Genomic DNA, 21,657 nt, shown 5'->3' on the forward strand with positions numbered 1-21,657 from the left:
GGTTAGGACTCAGTTAAGAGCCCCGTGGTCGCAACCCACGCTCCCTAGTTAGGAGCTCCTGACGCCCCTTTCAGTCACATTTTGACAGGCAGGGGATACCGTGGGTGTTAATCTATTGCCCCCGCCCACAGATGGAAATAAATTTGGGTTGTGACTACGAGGCCCTTAGCTGAGTCTTTACATTGCTTTCACTTACTTGTGTTAGGCTCTCAGCTATTCTAGCCCATCCGACTGGTCAACTCTTGTTCTTTTCCGACCGCGACGGCATTAGCGCATTCGAGGCCTAGGAAGTTTTTCATTTCCACGCACTTTGTGGCCTTCATCTTTCTTTTTCCGATACCTTCAGTTTTCGAAGTGTTGGACCCCTTCTATTTGTTTTCTTCTGATTAGTGTTTATAGAGGACGGTTGCCCAGTAGTACTTCCTCTTAAAACAATAATCACCACCACCACTTTGTCTATATAGCTGCATGGGTTATCAATAAACTAGTTAAGAGTAGCTAAGAACATCACTCTTGTTGCACATGTGCAGAGTATTTTTGCCTTAGAACCCAAAGAAATACCACAAGAGTGGATAACAACAGTTACCGTACATAATTTAATGCACTCAAGAGGCATTCGGTGCTTGTCAACATACTGGAGTAACCTTTTAGAAACGCAGTATCGATAATTACTTTCTTAGTAAAGAAAACGCTGAAGGTAATTTATTACAACTGTCTTTTAGTACTTTAAGTACAGTACTTCAAGTTCAGTATTTCATGTACCAGTAATCATAATATGGCACAGGTACTGTACAGATTTCTGTATTTATGTCAATAAGATTACGTATTTGACAGATGATATTAATAAGAAACACATAAGACAAAGTTGTAAGGAAGTAAAAGAGTAGGACATGAGCTTTTCTGTTTATTCTTGTTTCTAAAAAAAAATTCAGGCTCTGTTACTTATCTTCCTATTCAAATAGCTGTGAATGTATTCATATCATTTGAGTGTTATACAGTTATACATGAACAGTAGATGCCCAATTAAATTCTTTATGAAAAATAGTTGGTATTTTGTTTTTATTTCAATGTACGGCACCGAAATCCTCTAAATTCGAATACACTTGCCTTTGGTTACGCTCGCTTAAAGACCCAATATGGCGACTCTATAAGAAGCATTCGTGACTTAACCTCCCTAGACAGACCTTGAGTGCGAACAGCGACGATGGTGACATCTAACGCGTTGGTGTGAACTGCATACTTGTCTATGCTACAGTTTAGAGGAATACACTACACTCATTGGACATATTTTTGTTAAAATAATTGAATAATCATAATAATTACGAATGAAATTTTAAAATATAAAATGCCTCCTTCATAAACCTCCAAACGAGCATTATGTTAGCCGTGTATTTCGCTATGTCTTAAAAATTATAAAGCTTAATTTGTTTGAGGATCCACCCAGCCTCTGGGGGAAATATTTAACAATTACTCTCTCCTCTTCTTTCTAGCCTTTTCTCAATTACCTAGCGCAGGATTGTGTATTGACTTAGCCTAGTTTTCCGGCCGGATGCCTTTCATAGCAGCAATTATATGTGAAGGGATATACATCATACCGTACTCACTGTTGGGTGTTTCTGTGATTGTTTTTCGAATGATGTGTTGTATGTACTTGAAGATGCGTATGAATACGAACGCAAACCCGTAGTCCTCGATCTACAGGAATTAACAGACGCTATTAAAATCTCCGACTTAGCCGGGAATCGTATCAGGGCCCTCTGAACCGAAGGCCAGTACGCTGACCATCCCGTGATGGTGATTATTTTAAGAGGAAGTACTACTGGCCAGCCATCCTGTATTAACAATAATCAGAAGGGAAATGGAAGAGGTCCAACACTCCGAAGAATTAAGGTATCATAAAATGGGGGGGGGGGCACGAAGCGCTAACCATTCAGCCAAAGCGCTAGAGGGGGCAGATAACTAACAACATCCATGATTTATTACGATTTTGGGAAAGAGAAGCTGTATCTAAGGGACAGGAGTTTTGGTCCATTATTTTGACTTCTTCTTCTTCTTCTTCTTCTTCTTCTTCTGTACGGCCGATCTTCCCGAACTCTACAGGGGAACTCACCTCACGCTGCTATCTCACTTTCGCTGTACTTTAAACTTTCTGTTTCACCTCTGAAGACAGAAATACATAATATGTATAACACATATTGGGGTTACATGAGTGAACTACGTTCTTGACAAGGAAGAAGTGTTCAGAATTTCCTGAAGTCTCTTTCACAAATTTATGCAGAATTACCATTACATTATGAAGAATTACCATACACAAGTTTTAACTTAGTTGGACTGGTGCTCAAGCCGATGCCAATAATACACTGAAATAATTTTCTTACGCCGATCTGGGTGGTTCAGATGGCCTTCCGGTGGTATTTGAAGGTGCTCAAATAAGTCAACCTCGTGTAGGTAGATTTACTGGCATGTAAAAGAATTCCAGCGGGACTATATTCCGGCACCTCGGCGTCTCCGAAAACCGTAAAAGTACTTAGTGGGACGTAAAGAAAATTGTTATTAGTATTTGCAGTAAAAAGAAAGTGACTGGATTCAAAACTCATGGCCTTCAATTTTCAATTTCAAGACTACCGCGATAACCATTACGCTACAGGCCCACAAGTTTTCGATTGTGAAATTTATGGTACGGTACTGTTTAACAATGTGGACCCTCAAGTTTGAGTATACTAGAGTTCCATATTTGTTAATGTTACCGTGTTTTAGCGGTAGGTAGAGGTGAAAGAAGGTGCGGGTGTGAACGGGTCTCAAGCTACGAAAGTAAAAATTAATTTAAAATTTAACAAGGTTATATTTTCTTTTCAAAATAAGGAAATAACAAGCATGGCAGGTACAAAGTAGCAAGTCAAAAGGGTAGTTACAATATTTACAGGATTTGGGCTTCGCGCCCTGACTTCACAATGCTTGGGCAATCAGCTCAGTTTTACCCCAAACACAAGTTTCAACAGAGGGGCAGAAAACCCCATTCATGCCTAGGAGCCCTTGCTCCAAATTACACTGAAAAGCCTCCACGAGGCATACAACACTCAATTTTCAAAAAGAGCCACTCGCTCTCAACTTTAAGCCTCTCAAAGGCCACACCAAACTCCGCCTTCGAGTTGTCCTCGCTGGACATAGACACAGGGGTAAAATACCCAACCTACTGAGGTCTATTAAATGAAAAGAAGGTTGATTACATGACCTCCAAAATAACAATTTGAGAGGAGGCGATCTGCACTCCTAATACACTTTGTTTTTAAAACCTAATTTGGCTCTTAGGCCACTGATGCAAGGGCTAATCCCATACTACGGAGGTGACTTTAGAAAAGAAACAAATTTACATAATGTTAAGGAAGAATAGTTTGAGAAAAAAAAGTTCACCTCAAAACAATATGAGTGGGAGATCGAGAGGGTTAAGCACTCTCTATCCCAATACGTAGTTTAAAAGATAAAATAGATACCAGATTCTTTACATTTTTAAGGAAGGTTACATAACGGAAAAACTTCGGACCCGCCCCGAGAGTTAAACTGCTGAGCTAGCAAAGAAAGAAGTTATTAATTGGCCATTACCTGGTTGTTGACCGCAGCCGGAGAAAGAGGCGCTTCCCGCCCCCTGCTATGTACTATACACACTGAAAGATGGAACAGAAGTGGCCCGGAGACCCTAAAATCAGCAGTTTATATCCTCTCGCGGAAGGTTCGAGGCGTTAGGGGAATGAAAACACCCTCCCACAACGTCTTTATTGGGTAGGATACAGCAACATATTCAAGTTGGGGGAAGATACCTCGGATTGGTCAGCAATTAATAAAAGAAATTCGGGATTGGGTAAATACAAAACAAGGGGAAAGAGAGGGGTATACAGCCAACTTAAACAATAACAGAAAGAAATTTAACAAGAAACAAACTTTTGAAATAAAAATTTCTCCCAAAAAACAGTTCTTTCACTCCGCACTAGGGTGCACTATTGTTGATCTTCAGTAGTGTCCTCTAGAAGCGAAAGTTCACACTTCTTACTACAAGTAAAACAAAAATACGTCGAAAATGACACAGTTCAAAAACTCCAAAATTTCCAGGTAGTGACATCTTCTGAGAAACTTGAAAATTAATACCGTCAATAAAGTTCAGACTTCCTCCAGCAGAGGAGTTTCAACAGGCGCAACTTTTAAATTAGCGGCGTGGAGGTGTACCGCCCGGTACAGACCTCCCCCCCCCCCAAAAGTTCCTCCAGGGGTGACACATGAAATTTGTTTGAAAACAAGGTCCAAGTTTTGATGTAGATATGGAGATTAATTGCCGAAAAATTTATAAGATTTTCTTAATGTGGTTTGATTCAGTTTCAAAATTTTTGTTGTAACTGGAGAAGTAAAGTTTTTATGGTTGTAGAAGTTGAATTGAGAAGGAAAACTTTAGTTTTAACATCGAGGAAAAATTTTCTAAGTCCACCAGATTTTGTTGTTGAATTCCCAAGTGTAGTCATCTCTTATAGTAACTGTCCATGTAGTTGATGTTGATTAAGTTGGATGGCCAGACCGGCCGTTGCAGCTTGCGTCCAGAAGAGGCCGCTCGGACCCCTCAAGTACCCTGAGATACCGCTCGCCCGCACTATGAGGGGAGCAGTGGTGTTGAAACACGCCGCGCCCGCGGTGAACATATACAGGCTGCGGGCAAGTAGCAGGTCGTGCGCCGCACATCAGCCTTGGCCGGGAGGAGAGCTCCGGCTCGCCGTGCACATGTCGTCCTCGCTGGGGTCGAGGGGGCCCTTCCTCAAGCCCAGTCGCGGCACGGCGCCACGCGGCTGCGGGGGCACTGAAACATTAAAACTAGGCGGCAGAATTGTTGGACCATCATCATTTTTTGAGGGCACAGGCTTGGTGGAGAGGTTGAGGGGCCAGCGGCGTGCAGATATCCATGGCATTTAATATAAGCAAGCCACAGTGTGTATAGCAGGAGACGGGAGCGTGGTAATGGCCTTGGTAAGGACAGAATGGCAGTTTAACGGTGCGGGGAGGGTTTACAAAAATACTTACATATGAAACTAAATTTTATAGAAGGGGCAGAAAGCCATAAAGGTGAAACTCAAAAAAATATAACCTTCATATTCCTTTCACGATTATATGAAGCAAGTTGACACAAAATTTACACTGGTTTCACCTGTGACAGGTGAACCCTAAATATCCTCTCGGTGGCTGGATTACTTAATAACAACGTAACCGGCGTAAGAAAATCGAGAATGATACAAGGCCCATGAAATCTGGGGGCAAGCTTGCCCGCGGGAACAAAGTTCTTGACCATAACTTGGTCACCTACCTTCAAAGGGGTGGGTCTCCGTCCACGATCATACCTTTCACTAACCTTATCATGAGACACTTTAAGATTGGCTTTAGCCTTCTTCCAAAGATCTTTAATGTTGTCCGGATCTATTGTCTCGGGCAGAATGTCACTCAGAGACCAGAGGTTAGAGAGCGGCGTGTTGGGAACAAACTTGAACATCAAAGAGGCTGGAGTAAATTTATGTGATTCATGAACCGCCGAATTCAAAGCAAAAGCTAACCAATGCAGGGACGTATCCCACCTGGAATGATCTTCATGATGATAGGCAATAAGCGCGGACCTGAGATTACGGTTAACCCGTTCAGCCAGAGATGGTTGAGGGTAATAAGCAGAAGTAGTTACATGAGAGATGGACAAGTCGAAACAGAATTTACGAAAAAGATTAGATGTGAACGCCTTAGCATTATCAGACACAATATATTGGCACGGACCAAAAGAGGCAAAAATAGAATTTAAGCAAGTAATGGTAGACTGAGCGGTAGCCAGCTTAGTCGGAAATAACCAGGAAAATCTAGTAAAGCCATCTACGCATACAAAGATAAACTTGTTAGCATTTCCCTTAGACTGGGGGAAGGGTCCTACATAATCAATATACAAGCGTTCCATGGGACGCGACGCTTGATGCGAAGACAAAAGGCCTACCTTGGTGGACATGGTGGGTTTACTGAGCAAACAAGATTTACAAGCTTTTACTAGTTCACGGATTTCACCGTCCATACCTTTCCAGATGAACATTTCACGAATCTTCTCACGAGTTTTAAAGATTCCAAGATGCCCTCCTAATGGGGTCTCATGATAATACTTGAAGATCATAGGTACAAGAACAGCTGGAACGACAACTTTCATCATCTTATCATGCCTCGTGGGGCAACATAGAACACCATTCCTCAGAACATAAGGGACGACATGTTCCCCAGAAGAAAGGGTTTCCATTATCGGAACCAGCGTCGGATCTTCACGTTGCTATTTCTCGATATCCCTAAAGAGCATGGGAACATCTGTTAAGATGGCATTAACATCAGATAGTATGGACTGGGAAGGTGATGAACTATCGACCGGTTCATGGGTCTCGACGTCGTTGGAAAACATACGGCTGAGTCCATCAGCAACAATATTTTCGGTACCTCTGATATGCCTGACATCGAATTGGAAGGCAGAAATACGGATGGCCCAACGGGCTATACGACCAGTACGACGCGGCCTACCTAAGACCCAGCTTAAGGCTTGATTATCTGTCTCCAGGTCAAATTTGACGTGTTCCAGATAGAGACGGAACTTCTCTAAGGCGAATAAGACTGCCAAACCTTCGAGCTCATAGATGGAATACTTGGCTTCTTGAGCCGATAGAATCCTAGATGCATAGGCGATGGGTCGCCTCCCTAGTTCAGTCTCTTGAAGAAGGACTGCAGCTACTGCTGACGACGACGCGTCGGTTTGGACGATGAATTTCTTCGAGAAATCAGGCATAGCAAGTACAGGGGCATTACAGAGAGCTAATTTAAGATCTTCAAAAGCGGCTTGTTGATAAGGTCCCCACTCGAATTTGATGCCTTTCCTACGAAGAAGGTTTAAGGGCGCCGCTCTATTAGCGAAGTTAGGAATAAACTTCCTGAAGAAATTCACCATACCAATGAACCTGGCGATACCTTTGATGTCCTTGGGAGGTTTAAAATCACGGATGGCCTGTGTTCTAGAATGATCGACTGCTACACCATCAGGTGATACAATATGCCCTAGGAATGACATAGAGGGCTTAGCAAAGGCAACCTTGGACAACTTAACAGTTAACCCAGCCTTACGAAGGCGATTGAGAACTTCTCGCAGATGATCTAGATGTTCTTCAAAAGTCTCTGAAAATACGACATCATCCAAGTAGTGATATAAGTACTCAAATTTGATGTCGGAGAAGACCCTATCTAGTAGCCTAGTGAGTACAGCTGCTCCCGTGGGGAGCCCGAAAGGCACGCGGTTGTATTCGTATAAGTTCCAGTCCGTGGCAAACGCTGTGAGGTGTTTAGACTCTTCGGCAAGGGGAATTTGATTATAGACCTGATTCAGGTCCAAGATAGTAAAGAACTTGGCCTTACGGAACCATGAAAAACAAGAATGAAGGTCGGGAAGGGGCACAGATTGTAACACCACCTTCCGATTGAGAGCCCTATAATCAATGACAGGCCTGAAGCCTCCTTGGGGTTTCGGGACTAGAAAAATAGGCGAAGAATACGCCGACTTAGAGGGCCTAATAATACCATCCTTCAACATTTGATCGATGATTTCTTTCAATGCCTTCATTTTAGGTGGAGATAGCCTATATGGTGGAAAACGGACAGGAATCGAATCCGTGACCTCAATTTTGTATTCAATAAGGTCAGTAACACCAAGAGTATCAGAGAACACCTCTGGAAATGACTGACATAATTTACGAATACTATCAGCCTGCTCCTCAGGTAGATGTCTAAGGTCTAACAACATCTCATCCTGGGTAGGCGAAATAGATGAACATGACACAGAATTACACTTTAACAAGGGAATTTTACATTTGGACGCAAATTTGAATGTGCACGACTTACTGTGAAGATCGAGCACAAGACCAGTGTGAGAAATGAAGTCCGCTCCCAGTATGATGGGGCAAGACAAGTGCTTAGCCACAAACAGTTTGGTTTTCCATGCAAATTTAAAAATACGAATTTTGACCAGTAAGGAACCTAGAATTTCTAATGGGGATGAATTAGCCGAAACATATTGAACAGGAGAGGAGACATAGTCAGGTAGTTTACAAACAGACTTAAATTTTGAATACCATTGGTCCGAAATAATTGAACAAACACTACCTGAATCTAATAGAGCGGTTATAGGCTCGTTATTTAACTCAATCTTAAGAAAAGGAATAGGTGCGGGGGTATCCGCCGCAATCCTAAGACATTCTTTAGGGCATTCAAAAGATGAATTTGAAGACTGCTCGTTCCCTGAATTTACAACCTGTTTACCAGGGGCTGAGTCTCGGGAAGATGGATTAGTCGACTCAGCCGAAGCCACTAGTCACTTTTTATTATTGGCATAGGTGGAATTTGCACCAGAAGTTGAGCAGGAGGGGGTGCTATTTGAGTTTGGGCAATTCTTGGCGATATGTGAGAAAGCCCCACATTTAAAACAGCCTTGTGATGAACCAGCCCCATTCCTTGTCCCACTCGACTTGATCAGTGGACACTTATTGCGCAGGTGGTCAGGCGACCCACAAGCATAACATTTACGAGGGGTGACTGATCGGCGAGGTGGAGGCCGAGTATTACTAAAGGAAGGCGGGGGTTCTTTCGCTACACGCAAAGAATCGGCGTATCTAACTCCTTCTGTTGAGACGGCCAATGCTTCAAGTTCAGAGAAAGTTTGCGGGCACGCCGCGAAACACAAATATGACCTATAGGGAGGTGAAATTCCCTCTACAATAGCCTGTACAATCTGATCTTCAGGAAAATGAAGGGCAAACACCCTAGTATAAAACTTAATGTCCTGTATGAAATCAGCCAAGTTTTCATCCAAGCGCTGTACACGATAATAGTACTTCTGAATCAGAGATGACCTCGCGCGGGCGGGAATAAAATTTGCAAGCAAGTGTGCATGAAAATCTTCAATAGATGACTGTTCAGCTATGGCTCTTACTATTTTGTCAGAGAGAATACCAATTGCATAAGGATAGATAATTTGCAGAATTTGACATGGAGAAAGAGAAAACACAAGGGCATGATCCTGAAATTCAACTAGAAATCTTAAAAATGAAATTACGTCACTGGTGGTATTAACGGAAAACTTAGAGATACCTCTGAGCAACATTGCCAATGGATGAGGCAAGCTGCTAAACCCTGGTGACATAGTAGGTAAAGGTTTCAATGGCAAGGAAGTTAATTCAGAACGTACATTATTTAATGAGTTACGGCGTTCAGACTCGTCCAATGGGGCAGAGGTTGTTTGTGCAGCAATGGTTTTCCTATTTGCTTCTCCCTTAGGAGGCTCTTCCTCACTACCTACATTCACTGTGGTGGGTAGATCGCTTTTGGGAGGAACCTCCCCCGTTAACAATTGAGTGACCTTGCTAGACAATTCCGAAATATTTTCAAGCAGCGTACTAGCTTCCTTCTTCTGAACGTCATTCAGCTTTAGAGACAACAGATCGTTAACTCTATTTGAGAAATGATATAGCCTGGCTTGCACACGCTTAATTTGATTAGGAGAAAGATCATTTTCATCAAAAAAACCAACTACAGAAGCTAGCCCAGTAATATTCTTGACGATCGTGGAAAGAGAGTCGTCAATTTCTTTCTCTCCCAAGGTGGGGATGGAAATAGGCAACTCAAGGGACTCTCTAAGCTTGTTTGTGTCTATCGCAACCGTGCCTCCAGATTGCACATTTCTAATAGTCAATTCGTAGATTAACTCCTCCTTGCGCAAATAGTTAAGATGGAGAACATCGCGAGGGCCGGGCATGATGACAGAACAATAAAAAAAATCAAAAAATTCCAGCAACTGAGAAAATTGTTAGAGTTCGGAACAAAACAATGTTTAGCCGTCAAAAGGGGCTAAATTGAGACCCATTCAACCACGCTCTGCTACCACTTGTTACCGTGTTTTAGCGGTAGGTAGAGGTGAAAGAAGGTGCGGGTGTGAACGGGTCTCAAGCTACGAAAGTAAAATTAATTTAAAATTTAACAAGGTTATATTTTCTTTTCAAAATAAGGAAATAACAAGCATGGCAGGTACAAAGTAGCAAGTCAAAAGGGTAGTTACAATATTTACAGGATTTGGGCTTCGCGCCCTGACTTCACAATGCTTGGGCAATCAGCTCAGTTTTACCCCAAACACAAGTTTCAACAGAGGGGCAGAAAACCCATTCATGCCTAGGAGCCCTTGCTCCAAATTACACTGAAAAGCCTCCACGAGGCATACAACACTCAATTTTCAAAAAGAGCCACTCGCTCTCAACTTTAAGCCTCTCAAAGGCCACACCAAACTCCACCTTCGAGTTGTCCTCGCTGGACATAGACACAGGGGTAAAATACCCAACCTACTGAGGTCTATTAAATGAAAAGAAGGTTGATTACATGACCTCCAAAATAACAATTTGAGAGGAGGCGATCTGCACTCCTAATACACTTTGTTTTTAAAACCTAATTTGGCTCTTAGGCCACTGATGCAAGGGCTAATCCCATACTACGGAGGTGACTTTAGAAAAGAAACAAATTTACATAATGTTAAGGAAGAATAGTTTGAGAAAAAAAAGTTCACCTCAAAACAATATGAGTGGGAGATCGAGAGGGTTAAGCACTCTCTATCCCAATACGTAGTTTAAAAGATAAAATAGATACCAGATTCTTTACATTTTTAAGGAAGGTTACATAACGGAAAAACTTCGGACCCGCCCCGAGAGTTAAACTGCTGAGCTAGCAAAGAAAGAAGTTATTAATTGGCCATTACCTGGTTGTTGACCGCAGCCGGAGAAAGAGGCGCTTCCCGCCCCCTGCTATGTACTATACACACTGAAAGATGGAACAGAAGTGGCCCGGAGACCCTAAAATCAGCAGTTTATATCCTCTCGCGGAAGGTTCGAGGCGTTAGGGGAATGAAAACACCCTCCCACAACGTCTTTATTGGGTAGGATACAGCAACATATTCAAGTTGGGGGAAGATACCTCGGATTGGTCAGCAATTGATAAAAGAAATTCGGGATTGGGTAAATACAAAACAAGGGGAAAGAGAGGGGTATACAGCCAACTTAAACAATAACAGAAAGAAATTTAACAAGAAACAAACTTTTGAAATAAAAATTTCTCCCAAAAAACAGTTCTTTCACTCCGCACTAGGGTGCACTATTGTTGATCTTCAGTAGTGTCCTCTAGAAGCGAAAGTTCACACTTCTTACTACAAGCAAAACAAAAATACGTCGAAAATGACACAGTTCAAAAACTCCAAAATTTCCAGGTAGTGACATCTTCTGAGAAACTTGAAAATTAATACCGTCAATAAAGTTCAGACTTCCTCCAGCAGAGGAGTTTCAACAAGCGCAACTTTTAAATTAGCGGCGTGGAGGTGTACCGCCCAGTACAGTTAATATTACTGGTTTTACGTCCCACTAACATTTCAGTAGAGTATTTGATTGATTTTCTTAATATAAGGGGCATAGAATGTAACCTGAACACAGATGCAAGGTCATTACTTTTTTTATCAGTTCCCATGCCCACTACCTTGCTGGGTAATTTGTTCAGCGCATAACACTTTTCTTGGAATATAACTGCAGTATAAGATTATTTAGTGACAAACATTAATACATTATATACAACACGGCAGTGAGCCAAGAATCATACAGATGGCAATATGTTATTGAAGAGTTGGTCACACCAAGCCATGTAGGTAGCAACATTATCGACTGTCTCGTTTCTTATGACATCGCCCTCTACTATGGCTAGTAGAGGGCGATGGTCCAACCCAGACCCTCAAGAAGAAGAAGAAGAAGAAGAAATTAAGTGAGCGAAGACTTCACACACAAATGTGGGACATGAACAACTGACATACTGAAGCGCTGTGACGTAGTAGAATTCGTAGCCGTAATGTAGCTAACTATGTATGCATATATTTCTCTAGTAATATTCGTATTTATTAACTTAACCCTAATTTTACTCTTTATTTGCTTAAAAGCAATTATCATCTTCCATTTAGGACAAGCATTATAATTAAATTTTATGGATACGATTCGTTTACGTACCCAGCAAATTCATCTGTTAAGCATTGTAAGTTCAATCGCGCTCGTTAATTGGGCACAGCGTTGTAAAAAAATCTTATGTCTTGTCATTTGGTACTCTTTGAAACTTCTGTCTAGTGACTGACATTCAGGTGCCGTCATTGGCAATATTCGCCGTCACTCGGCTCATAGTGCCGAACGCATCGTGTCATCATAAATCCCGCTCGTCCCGCTTGCATTTGATTCTTTGAGAATCTTGGAGTGAAGTGATTAATTAAGTTAGCGTATTATTTAATTCTATAGTAGTCACGAATAACTTCGTCTACCCAGTACCAGTACATCCTCTGATCATAGACAAGACTTAGTACTTTCCTTTCTTGTAGTGTATGCATTCTTGAAGATCCCACACGAAAGGATGTTTTCTCTCAGTCTGTAATCTGTATCTTGCGGTAGTCAGATGAAGTATGTTTGTTTGAAGTGGACTTGAGTTTTTTCTTTGAGAATTTTGGAGTGAAATTATAAATTAAGCTAGCGTATTATTTAATTCTAAAGTAGTCATGAATAACTTGGTGTGCTCAATATGTTCTACATCCTTTAGAAAGTTGAATCGTCATTTTAAAATGAAACATTGAGGCGAAGCAGTGATATTTACATGTAACTTGAATTCAATTATATCACTGAGCCTGTAATTCCGTTCACAGTACACTGAGCTCGAGGAAAGTAAAAATCCTTAGTTTTGAGAGCTCAAGCAGAGGGAGGATGTAGCTAAATATCCTGCCAAGACGATCATGCACGAACTTGGCCGATGATGGCTCCTGAGTGTCAGGCGCTAGAGCCGTTCTCGTAGGCAACGCTAGAAACGTTGCCTACGTTATAATACAAGGCCCAGAAATAGAGCCTGTGAAACGCTATGGAAGTGGTTACACTGAAGTTCAATGCCGGGCCGCTAGGATCGCTATCTTGCCCCCTGTCTACCAGGCTCGCGCCTTTAAACGTGTTCATTAACTGAGTTGGTTGTGAATGTATTATGTATTTGTCTGATGTTAAGCATTCGCAATTCCAGTCATGGTTTATTCACAAGAAATTAAAGGTAGTGGAATTTCGTTTCACAAGTTTCCAGTGAATGTTCAATATTCCAAACATTATACAGGGGAAGTATTACGCATGAGATACGACTTCAAGCTGATCGAAGTAGGCCTCTGTTCCTAAGTTTTGATCCGAGTAACGTCATAAGAATCGGGCGATTCCGAAATTTGTCACTGGACTTTTTTTAAACTATGCTACCGTGACCGGCAATCATTTGAGAGACATCTTCAAACTCAGAAATCTTACATTAGGAAACCAAAGAGGAAAATAATTTGCCCAACAAATTTCACGAAAATGAATGTAGTAAGAGCTAAAAATATTGTATTTTCCCCTGAAACAATCTCCGGTTTGTAAAGTATGGAGGTGGTTTTGTCCCGAGAGCATAAAATACAGTTTAAAATAAGCCATTTGTTTTATGGAGCATTTTATGAAATTAATTAATGCGCATAACGTCTGCAACACCTCACATGGGACATATTCAGGAACGAGAACAAATGAGCATCATTTAACCGGGCGAGTTGGTCGTACGGTTAGGGGCGCACGGCTGTGAGCTTGCATCCGGGAGACAGTATGTTCGAATCCCACTGTCGGCAGCCCTGAAGATGGTTTTCCGTGGTTTCCCATTTTCACACCAGGCAAATGCTGGGGCTGTACCTTAATTAAGGCCACGGCCACTTCCTTCCAACTCCTAGGCCTTTCCTATCCCATCGTCGCCATAATACCTACTTGTGTCGGTGCGATGTAAAGTCACTAGCAAAAAAAAAAAGCATCTTTTAGTACTGAAGATGAACTCCTCAGTTGGTTAATTAATGATTTCCTGTCATATATTAAGAAACTTAAAATGCATTCAGAGAAAGTAAAAAAGGATCATGAGAGAAATGTATCAGGCATAGATCTTGACTACCCAGTCCACTGTGGCCTGCGTAAAATACCTCATAATTATACATTTGCATTATGCATTGATGAGGAACCTAACGAGCTATGACATCGAGCTCTTCTTCAGCTACCTAAGACGCCAAGCGGAATACAATGACATTATGGTTCGTGTGGCAAAAGAAAAAACAGACTGTAAGGGCTGTTTAGAACATATCTGTTCTCCAGCTACTCAAAGTCCAACATTGTGTCTTATTCGTTTTCAAGATCGAGGAGCCCTCAGATACCGAAAATCATCGTCTGTGGCACTTCTGCAGTGAACGGCGTAATTTTACACTTCCGCTACGCAGTACTTGTCCCGAAGAGTGTTACTAAAAGGTGTACGTTTATTTTTTCGAAAGACATGTTCAACAGTGAAATTAAGTGTAGAAAGTGTAAAGGCGACAAATCACCTCTTTTTCTACTATGAAAATTTCTGAGGCCTCTGTTAGACAACATTACTTTGAGCCACTCAAGTAGAAGAGAGACAATTTTGAAACTTGATAAGAAGCCCCTCAGAAGGAAAGTTTTGAAACTTCAATGACATATCCAAGCCAATTCAGCACCGCTCTATAAATAAAGTACTGTCAATACTCGCAAAAACATTCAGTTCTTTTTATTTAGGATATACTTTACTTATTGACATATACGGCCATGCGAATACACGGGGGCAAGACCGCGATCCTAGCGGCTGAATGGTGAACTAGGAAGCAACCCGTTTCCACGAGTGCATTTCCAGGCCTTGTATTATAGCGTAGGCAACGGCTAGAACTAAGTCTCATTGAAAGCTAGTGGCGATGACTTGCGGCCATCAGAGAAACTATTTTATTGTTGTCTTATTTCTTTACTGTTTGACATGTGTAAACAAATCAGACGGTGATAGTTATCGAGTAAGATAGAATTCATTGTAATCAGTAATGTGTCGCTGTGATGTGATACCTCCAGTCGCGGTTCGTTTTCATTGCTCTTATGGTGTACGGCTCAGGCTTGAGCCATGTATTTTAGTGGCGTACGTTTTGATGGAGAAATCTGACGTAGCACTACCCGATGTATCACTAAATAGGGTACAGGCACCGGTATCACAAATTACAATTATAAGGGAGCGTTTCTCTCGGTCACTTTGGAGAACGTTATGGACCCAACTGCGAAGACCATCCCTGCCTGTCAAAGAAGAAGAGCACCAACATAAATTAAAACATGCAAGTCGATATTGTTCAGTTCAAACCGGTACACCATTTCAGATCCACTCCTTGAAACTCGACGGTTACAAACAGTTGAAATGTATAGTTGTCAATCTTGATTCCGAACATTTACAGAAATTAAATATAGAATTGTTAATATGGAGTGCTTTTTCACTATTCGTTTACTTTAAACTTCGTTTGCGAGGTCGTGGCTTCTCGGAGTGCATACGTCGACGACAGTTCGAGAATGTTAACGCCCTTTGTGGTTTAATAATCAACAAATTGATACCAGAAAAGGAGTGGGAAGTGATAAAAAGTGCAATTTCCTTTACAAATCACTTCAGGGTGAGTTCTGAATCACGACTTGATTGTATTTGTTTCTGTTTAGCCACTAGCCTAAGCGACTTAACAACGGGGAGTTTCAAAGGTTAAAAAGTGTGAAAGAATCGATTTTCATACTTTGTCTTATCTGAAAGGCGAAATTCTAAAAACGATAACACCTGCTGCGGTACCAAGTGTCCAAGCAGTGTTGCCAACTTAGGGGTTTACCCTAAATTTAGGGGGATTTAGTAATCCCAGAGGGAAAGTTGTGGGGATACAAAACAGGGGAAATTTTAGAGGGAATTATTTTTTGAGGAATTTTTATGGGGCTATGGAGATGACAAAAAATATTTATTTCATGCTTAGGTTCATGAGTGTATATCGATTTTATCTTGAGGTTTAATTTTTCGCTGTTGGCCAGCCTCCCTCAGACAGTGCAGTTAATCATACAATGTCGTGATTACTCTTCTAGCAGCTCTTAACGTCTGCAGAATCCTTTACCTTCCTTTTGATTCCCTCTTCTCGCCTCTTTTACGAACGCAGCAACCACCTTATTCTTTTCTTTCCCCCCCCCCCTTTTTTTTTTTTTTTTTTGACTACCAGCAGATCTGATCTCACACATAGTTCATTGGTCCGTTGGTTGTCAGTGTCTTGTAGGAAGGAAATCTCCACAATACACAAATGTAGCAGTCTGATAACGTAACACGAAGCAGCTTTTACTGTGCCTCCACAGTTCATGCAGTTGTAAGGCCATATGCATGATGTTTTAACAAAATAAGGCAACTTTTGTGATGTGTGAATAATTCTGTGAAGTGATTTATTCTTTTTGTGAATAACGGCGGTGCTATTATTATTATTATTATTATTATTGTCTCATTTAGAGGGATTTTAGAAGTGATTTGGGGGGGGGGGATGTGGACATAAGTGTTGGCATCACTATATCAAGGAAGCACTTAGAATACTTCATTGTATAACATGTTGTGCACCCAAAAACCTACCTGGTAGTTAGTGAGAAAAGGGGACATGAAGTTCAGGTCTGCACACACCAACTCGGGACGTGGGAGCGGGAACGATCCCGTCGCGAACTATTATGAGTATAGCGGGATATTGATACATTCACACCGGTGCGTCACTCTCCCGCCTACATGGCGGCATTGCTGCGTACCATTTTCAGTCCGCAGCATGAAGCGTTTTCCCGCGTCCCACATTCATTGTGACAGTAGCAGTGGCGACTGAACTGTTGATAGAGTGCGTTAAGAAACATCCAATGCTTTACGACATGAGTACCATAATGAAGATTACACGAATGTAAGGAAGAAAGATATGTTGTGGGATGAAATAGGAAAAGAACTGTGTAGGCTATACCTGGTAAGTATCAATTCTTTAAATTATCACTGCTTGTTTGTGACTTTTTTGGCACACATTTCTCCACGCGCTGTTGGTGGGGCGTAAGGGAATGGAGGAGCGGAAAGGAAGTGGCCACCCTACCGTACGTAAACTCCGGCTCAGGTACACCTCTACGGAGGTTCGGACCTGCCTTCGGGAGAACACACCCTTACCTTACCATTTTCCGTTCGTAAACTTCCAAATAATGCAAGATGTGCACTGACTTAGCAAATGTCATGGAATAGTCACCTAACAGCGTGTGGGGCCTCCTCCGGCCCTGTGAACTGCAGCGAGACGCCGTGGAAGTGAGTCGACAAGTCCCTGGTAGTCCTCTGGACGCAGCCGACACCAAATCATTTGCAGAGCGGCCGCCAATGCTGGTCTGTTCGTGGGTGCAGGATCCGTGGCACGGAGCTTGCATTCCAGGACATCCCAGATATGCTCGATAGGGTTCATATCGGGGCTTGTGGGTGGCCATGGCAGTCGTTGGACCTCCGCTGCATGTTCCTGGAACCATTTCCGGGTGACGTGGGAGCGATGTGGCGGCGCGTTATCTTGAAACACCGCAGAACCGTCTGGGCACTGGAAGGCCAAAAATGGGTGGAGATGGTCTCCGAGCAGCTCAACATACCGCGTACCATTCAAAGTCTCTTCTAGAACAACTAGGGGGCCCAGTCCACACCAGGAAAATGCACCCCAGACCATAACAGAGACACCAGCGCCCTGGACCACACCTTCGAGGCAGGCGGGATCCATCGCTTCATGTGGTCTGCGCCATACACGGTGCCTGCCATCGGCATGGTGCAGTTGAAATCGTGATTCGTCAGACCATATCACGTTATGCCATTGTTCCAGTGTCCATCCCTGGTGACTGGCGACAAATGCGCGTCGTTGTGCCCGATGGTGTTGGGTTAACAGTGGCACCCGTGCGCAGCGCCGACTCCCATACCCCATAGAACCCATGTTCCTACAGATTGTCCACTGGGAGACGTGTCTAGCACGGCCTGTGTTGAATTGAGCCGTGATTTGTTGCACGGTTGCCCATCTGTCACTATAGACAATCCGTCTCAGACGTCGCCGGTCACGGACATCGAGGATGGCTGGACGGCCGGTCGTTCGTCTGTTGTGGACGGTGACACCCGCATTCAACCATTTACGATACACCCTGGACACGGTTGATCTTGTGAAGCCGAATTCCCGCACCACTTCCGAAATCGCACTTCCCATCCGTCAGGCACCGACCACCATACCCCGTTCGAACAGTGTCAGCTCATGACGACGTTCCATGTTACACCTGTCACATGCACAGCCACTGCTTACAAGGTCTCCTATACAACTGTCGCTGGCAGAGGGGGCGTGTGGTGCACAGACAACACACCTGCGCATCAATGCTCTGCTATCCCATGACATTTGCTCAGTCAGTGTGTATACTAAAACTATGTATAAACACTGTTATTTCTCACGATCAGCGAAGGCTACAGCAGGTGCTCGTCGTGCATCATTATCAACATTTGCAAAGTCCTGATTCCGGTGGATCTAAATCTTCGTAATACACTGAATTTTCTCTCAGGAAATTGTGCAGAATGCACGTTGTTCTAATGATTAGCCTAGCTGTGTCCACATGAACTTCTTTGGGTCTGTAATAAATTCTTCATTTCTGTGCTAACATGCTGAAGGCATTTTCTACGACCCTTCTTGCTCTACACAGTCGATGGTTGTAATGTTCTTTGCACTTGTCTCCTTTTGCTTGCCTGTATGGAAATTAAGTGTGGTAACTTTTCGGAGGAAACACTTCGTCGCCGATTATGGCATAAGGCGCAGGCACGTTCTGTCCAGGAAGAGTTTTGTCTTTCAGAACACCAAGAGCACCCGCTTCTAACCGTTGTCCCATTACAGAGTTCTAGAAAATACCAACATCATTGTTCTTTCCCTCTGATATCCACACATAGGAACTTGTAACCTGGACCAACAATTGATAAAAGCACAACAGAGAATTTGTTCAGGTAACAAAAATAATTTGATCCGCTGTTCCTCGGACATTTTATACTAACATGCTTCCCACCGATACTACCAATACAGTTTGGGAATTGCCACATTCTGTAATATCCATGAGCTGATTCTATCCATGTTTCGGAAAATGGTTCTGGTATGTATATTCCTTGCATTCTGTCACAAATAGCTTGGCAAACATCTCACACAATAGCACCAACTGTTGTGAATCTGACTAGAAAACTGTGACCTATTGTAGAATAGGAATCTCCAGTAGCCAGAAATCTGAAAGAAAAATACATAGAGTGGAGCTAAGTCCCGCAAATACGAGCATTGTTTGAATTTTTACTTTCTTCAATTTGAAATGATTTTTCTACAGCATTTCATTCCCTGCGTATTTCCGCCGTGTCATCGTACTGTGGGTCCCCTCTACTGAGACCAAATCTGCCTATTAAAGCAGTTTTATTGCTGGGCAACGCAGGGCCACATCCAGATGAACATGAACTAGTATGTGATGGAATTCGTGCTTTATTTTTGCCCCCTAACGTAACAAGTTTGATACAACCTATGGATCAGACCGTTTTGGAATGTCTAAAAAGAAGGTATTGACAACGCCTGCTACATTCACTCCTGGAAGCAACAGAACGTGAGGAAACCATCACGAACTTCCTCAAACAGATTGCCATGAAGGACGTAATGTATTGGACGAACTTCGCAGTAACCGCGGGATTGTAGTTTTCGCTCCCGCATCCCGCATTGGTGTGTGCAGACTTTTAAGAAGATAGGCCATTAGGGAACTCCCCTCGTCATCTGCGTATTTGTAACTAATGTCGAATTAATCTTTAGTATACATCTAAAAGTCACTTTGCATTAGAAACAAAACATGAATATGAATATAAAATACTGCCTTATAGGTACGGTAGTAACACACTGTAATATTCTACACTATTAAATATACCGTACTGGTACTTATACAAAGAGCAAAATATGAGTGATATAAAATGAATCAGTGACTCCAAATAAAATTCCCTATTATCTGTGTAGCTGATTTTATGATCAGAGGTCTCTTTAAAGAATTATTGCAGCTTCCAGCAAATAGCCAATAGGTACCAACGATATGCTAATTTTATTCTGTTATTATTATTAGTCGCATTTACAACATATTAACTCATGTAAGATTTCACAGTTATTTATATCCATTGTTTAATTCGACAGTCACTATTTTCTGAAAAATTTCATCCAGCCTGACCAAGTTGAGGGTGTCTGATAGACTTACGTCTAGCAGCTGACACTCAGGAGCCATCATGGATTATATTCACTGACACTCGGCTCATGGTGCTGAACGCATCGTGTCGTTACAAGTCCCGCTCACCTTTGATTTTTTTGAGAATCTTGGAGTGATATTAAGCTAATGTATTATTTCATTCTAAAATAGTCATGAATAACTGCATGTGCCCAGTATGTTGTACCAGTACTTCCTTCAAATATGGACAAGAGACTTCCTTTTCTTTCTTGTAGTGTATGAATTCCCGAAGATACCGCGTGAAAAGATGCTTTCTGTCAATCTGTAATCTGTTGCTTGCGGTAGTTAATTTGTTAAAATGTGATTTGAGTTTTTTATTTGAGAATTTTGGGGTGGAATTCATAATTAAGCTAGTGTATTATTTATTTCTAAAGTAGTCATGAATAACTTGTTCTGCTGAGTATGTTCTACATCCTTTAATTATAGACAACTGAATCATCATTTTAAGATGAAATATTGAAGCAGTGATAGTTGCAGTACATGTGACTTCTGCGTCTACAATATTATGGGCCTCCATCATAACAATATGATAATTTGAATATTTGTAAGTAGATGTATGTCTTTCATAATGATATTAGCCACTTATTTTCTCTTTAAGAAATAATGAATGTGTACCAAGTAGCATTAGAACCGATTATAAACTGGGCACGCAATAACATTGTGAGCGTTCAATTATATCACTGAGCCTGTAATTCTGTTCACAGTACACTTAGCTTGAGAAAAATTGTTAATCCTTAGTTTTGAAAATGCAAGCAGAGGGAGGGCATGGCTAAATATCCTGCACGACGATTGTGTAGGCCTATGTGTACAGCTCCTGAGTGTGAGGCACTGGAGTTAAGAGTCTGATGGTGGGGGAATTCATGGTAGGAATGGCCTTTAGCCTGCGGCAAGAATTAAGGCCAAAATAGTTTTGGGGAACTGGGAGTTAAAAGGAGTGCTCCCATTCGAGCAACGCACCCCAGCAAAGGAGTGGATGTAGTCATAGTGAGTGGCCAAAAGCTATTAAAATAACTGCAGAACTTACAGCACCACAGGAAATTTGAAACACTTGCAATGTTGTGGGATTACATGATGAAACTCACGTCATCGGTTTTGGGTCAACCTCACGGCTGGCCCCAACAGTCTGCTGTTCTGAGAATGGTTTTCCATTCTATTGCACTAAGGCGAACGCCGGGACAGTTCCTAGTATAAGCCACGGCCGTCAGCCCCTTCACCTTCTCCGAGCTTCTCCTTCACCGAAGAAATCTCCCGGCCTGAGAGACGGCGTCACCGTCTAAGAGGCCCGCCTCCCCCTTCAGGAGAGGAATGAAAACATTTTAGTAGTAGTTTCGGGTCAGCTGTTGCCAATACCTTGAATCACAATTTGATATTTTTTGTCTGACTAGTGCTT

General features: G+C 42.2%; 1 protein-coding gene across 1 annotated transcript in view; it reads left to right on the forward strand.

Moving 5' to 3' along the window:
- Window positions 1–21,657, forward strand: part of LOC136856843 (uncharacterized) — a 132,171-nt gene that overhangs the window by 55,217 nt on the left and 55,297 nt on the right. The window contains exon 2 of the mRNA XM_068231022.1: window positions 15,404–15,613. Within this exon, the coding sequence (XP_068087123.1) occupies window positions 15,404–15,613 (210 nt within the window). The remainder of the gene's footprint in view (window positions 1–15,403; window positions 15,614–21,657) is intronic.

Source organism: Anabrus simplex, chromosome 1 (assembly GCF_040414725.1).
Source record: "Anabrus simplex isolate iqAnaSimp1 chromosome 1, ASM4041472v1, whole genome shotgun sequence".
Lineage (NCBI taxonomy): Eukaryota > Metazoa > Arthropoda > Insecta > Orthoptera > Tettigoniidae > Anabrus > Anabrus simplex.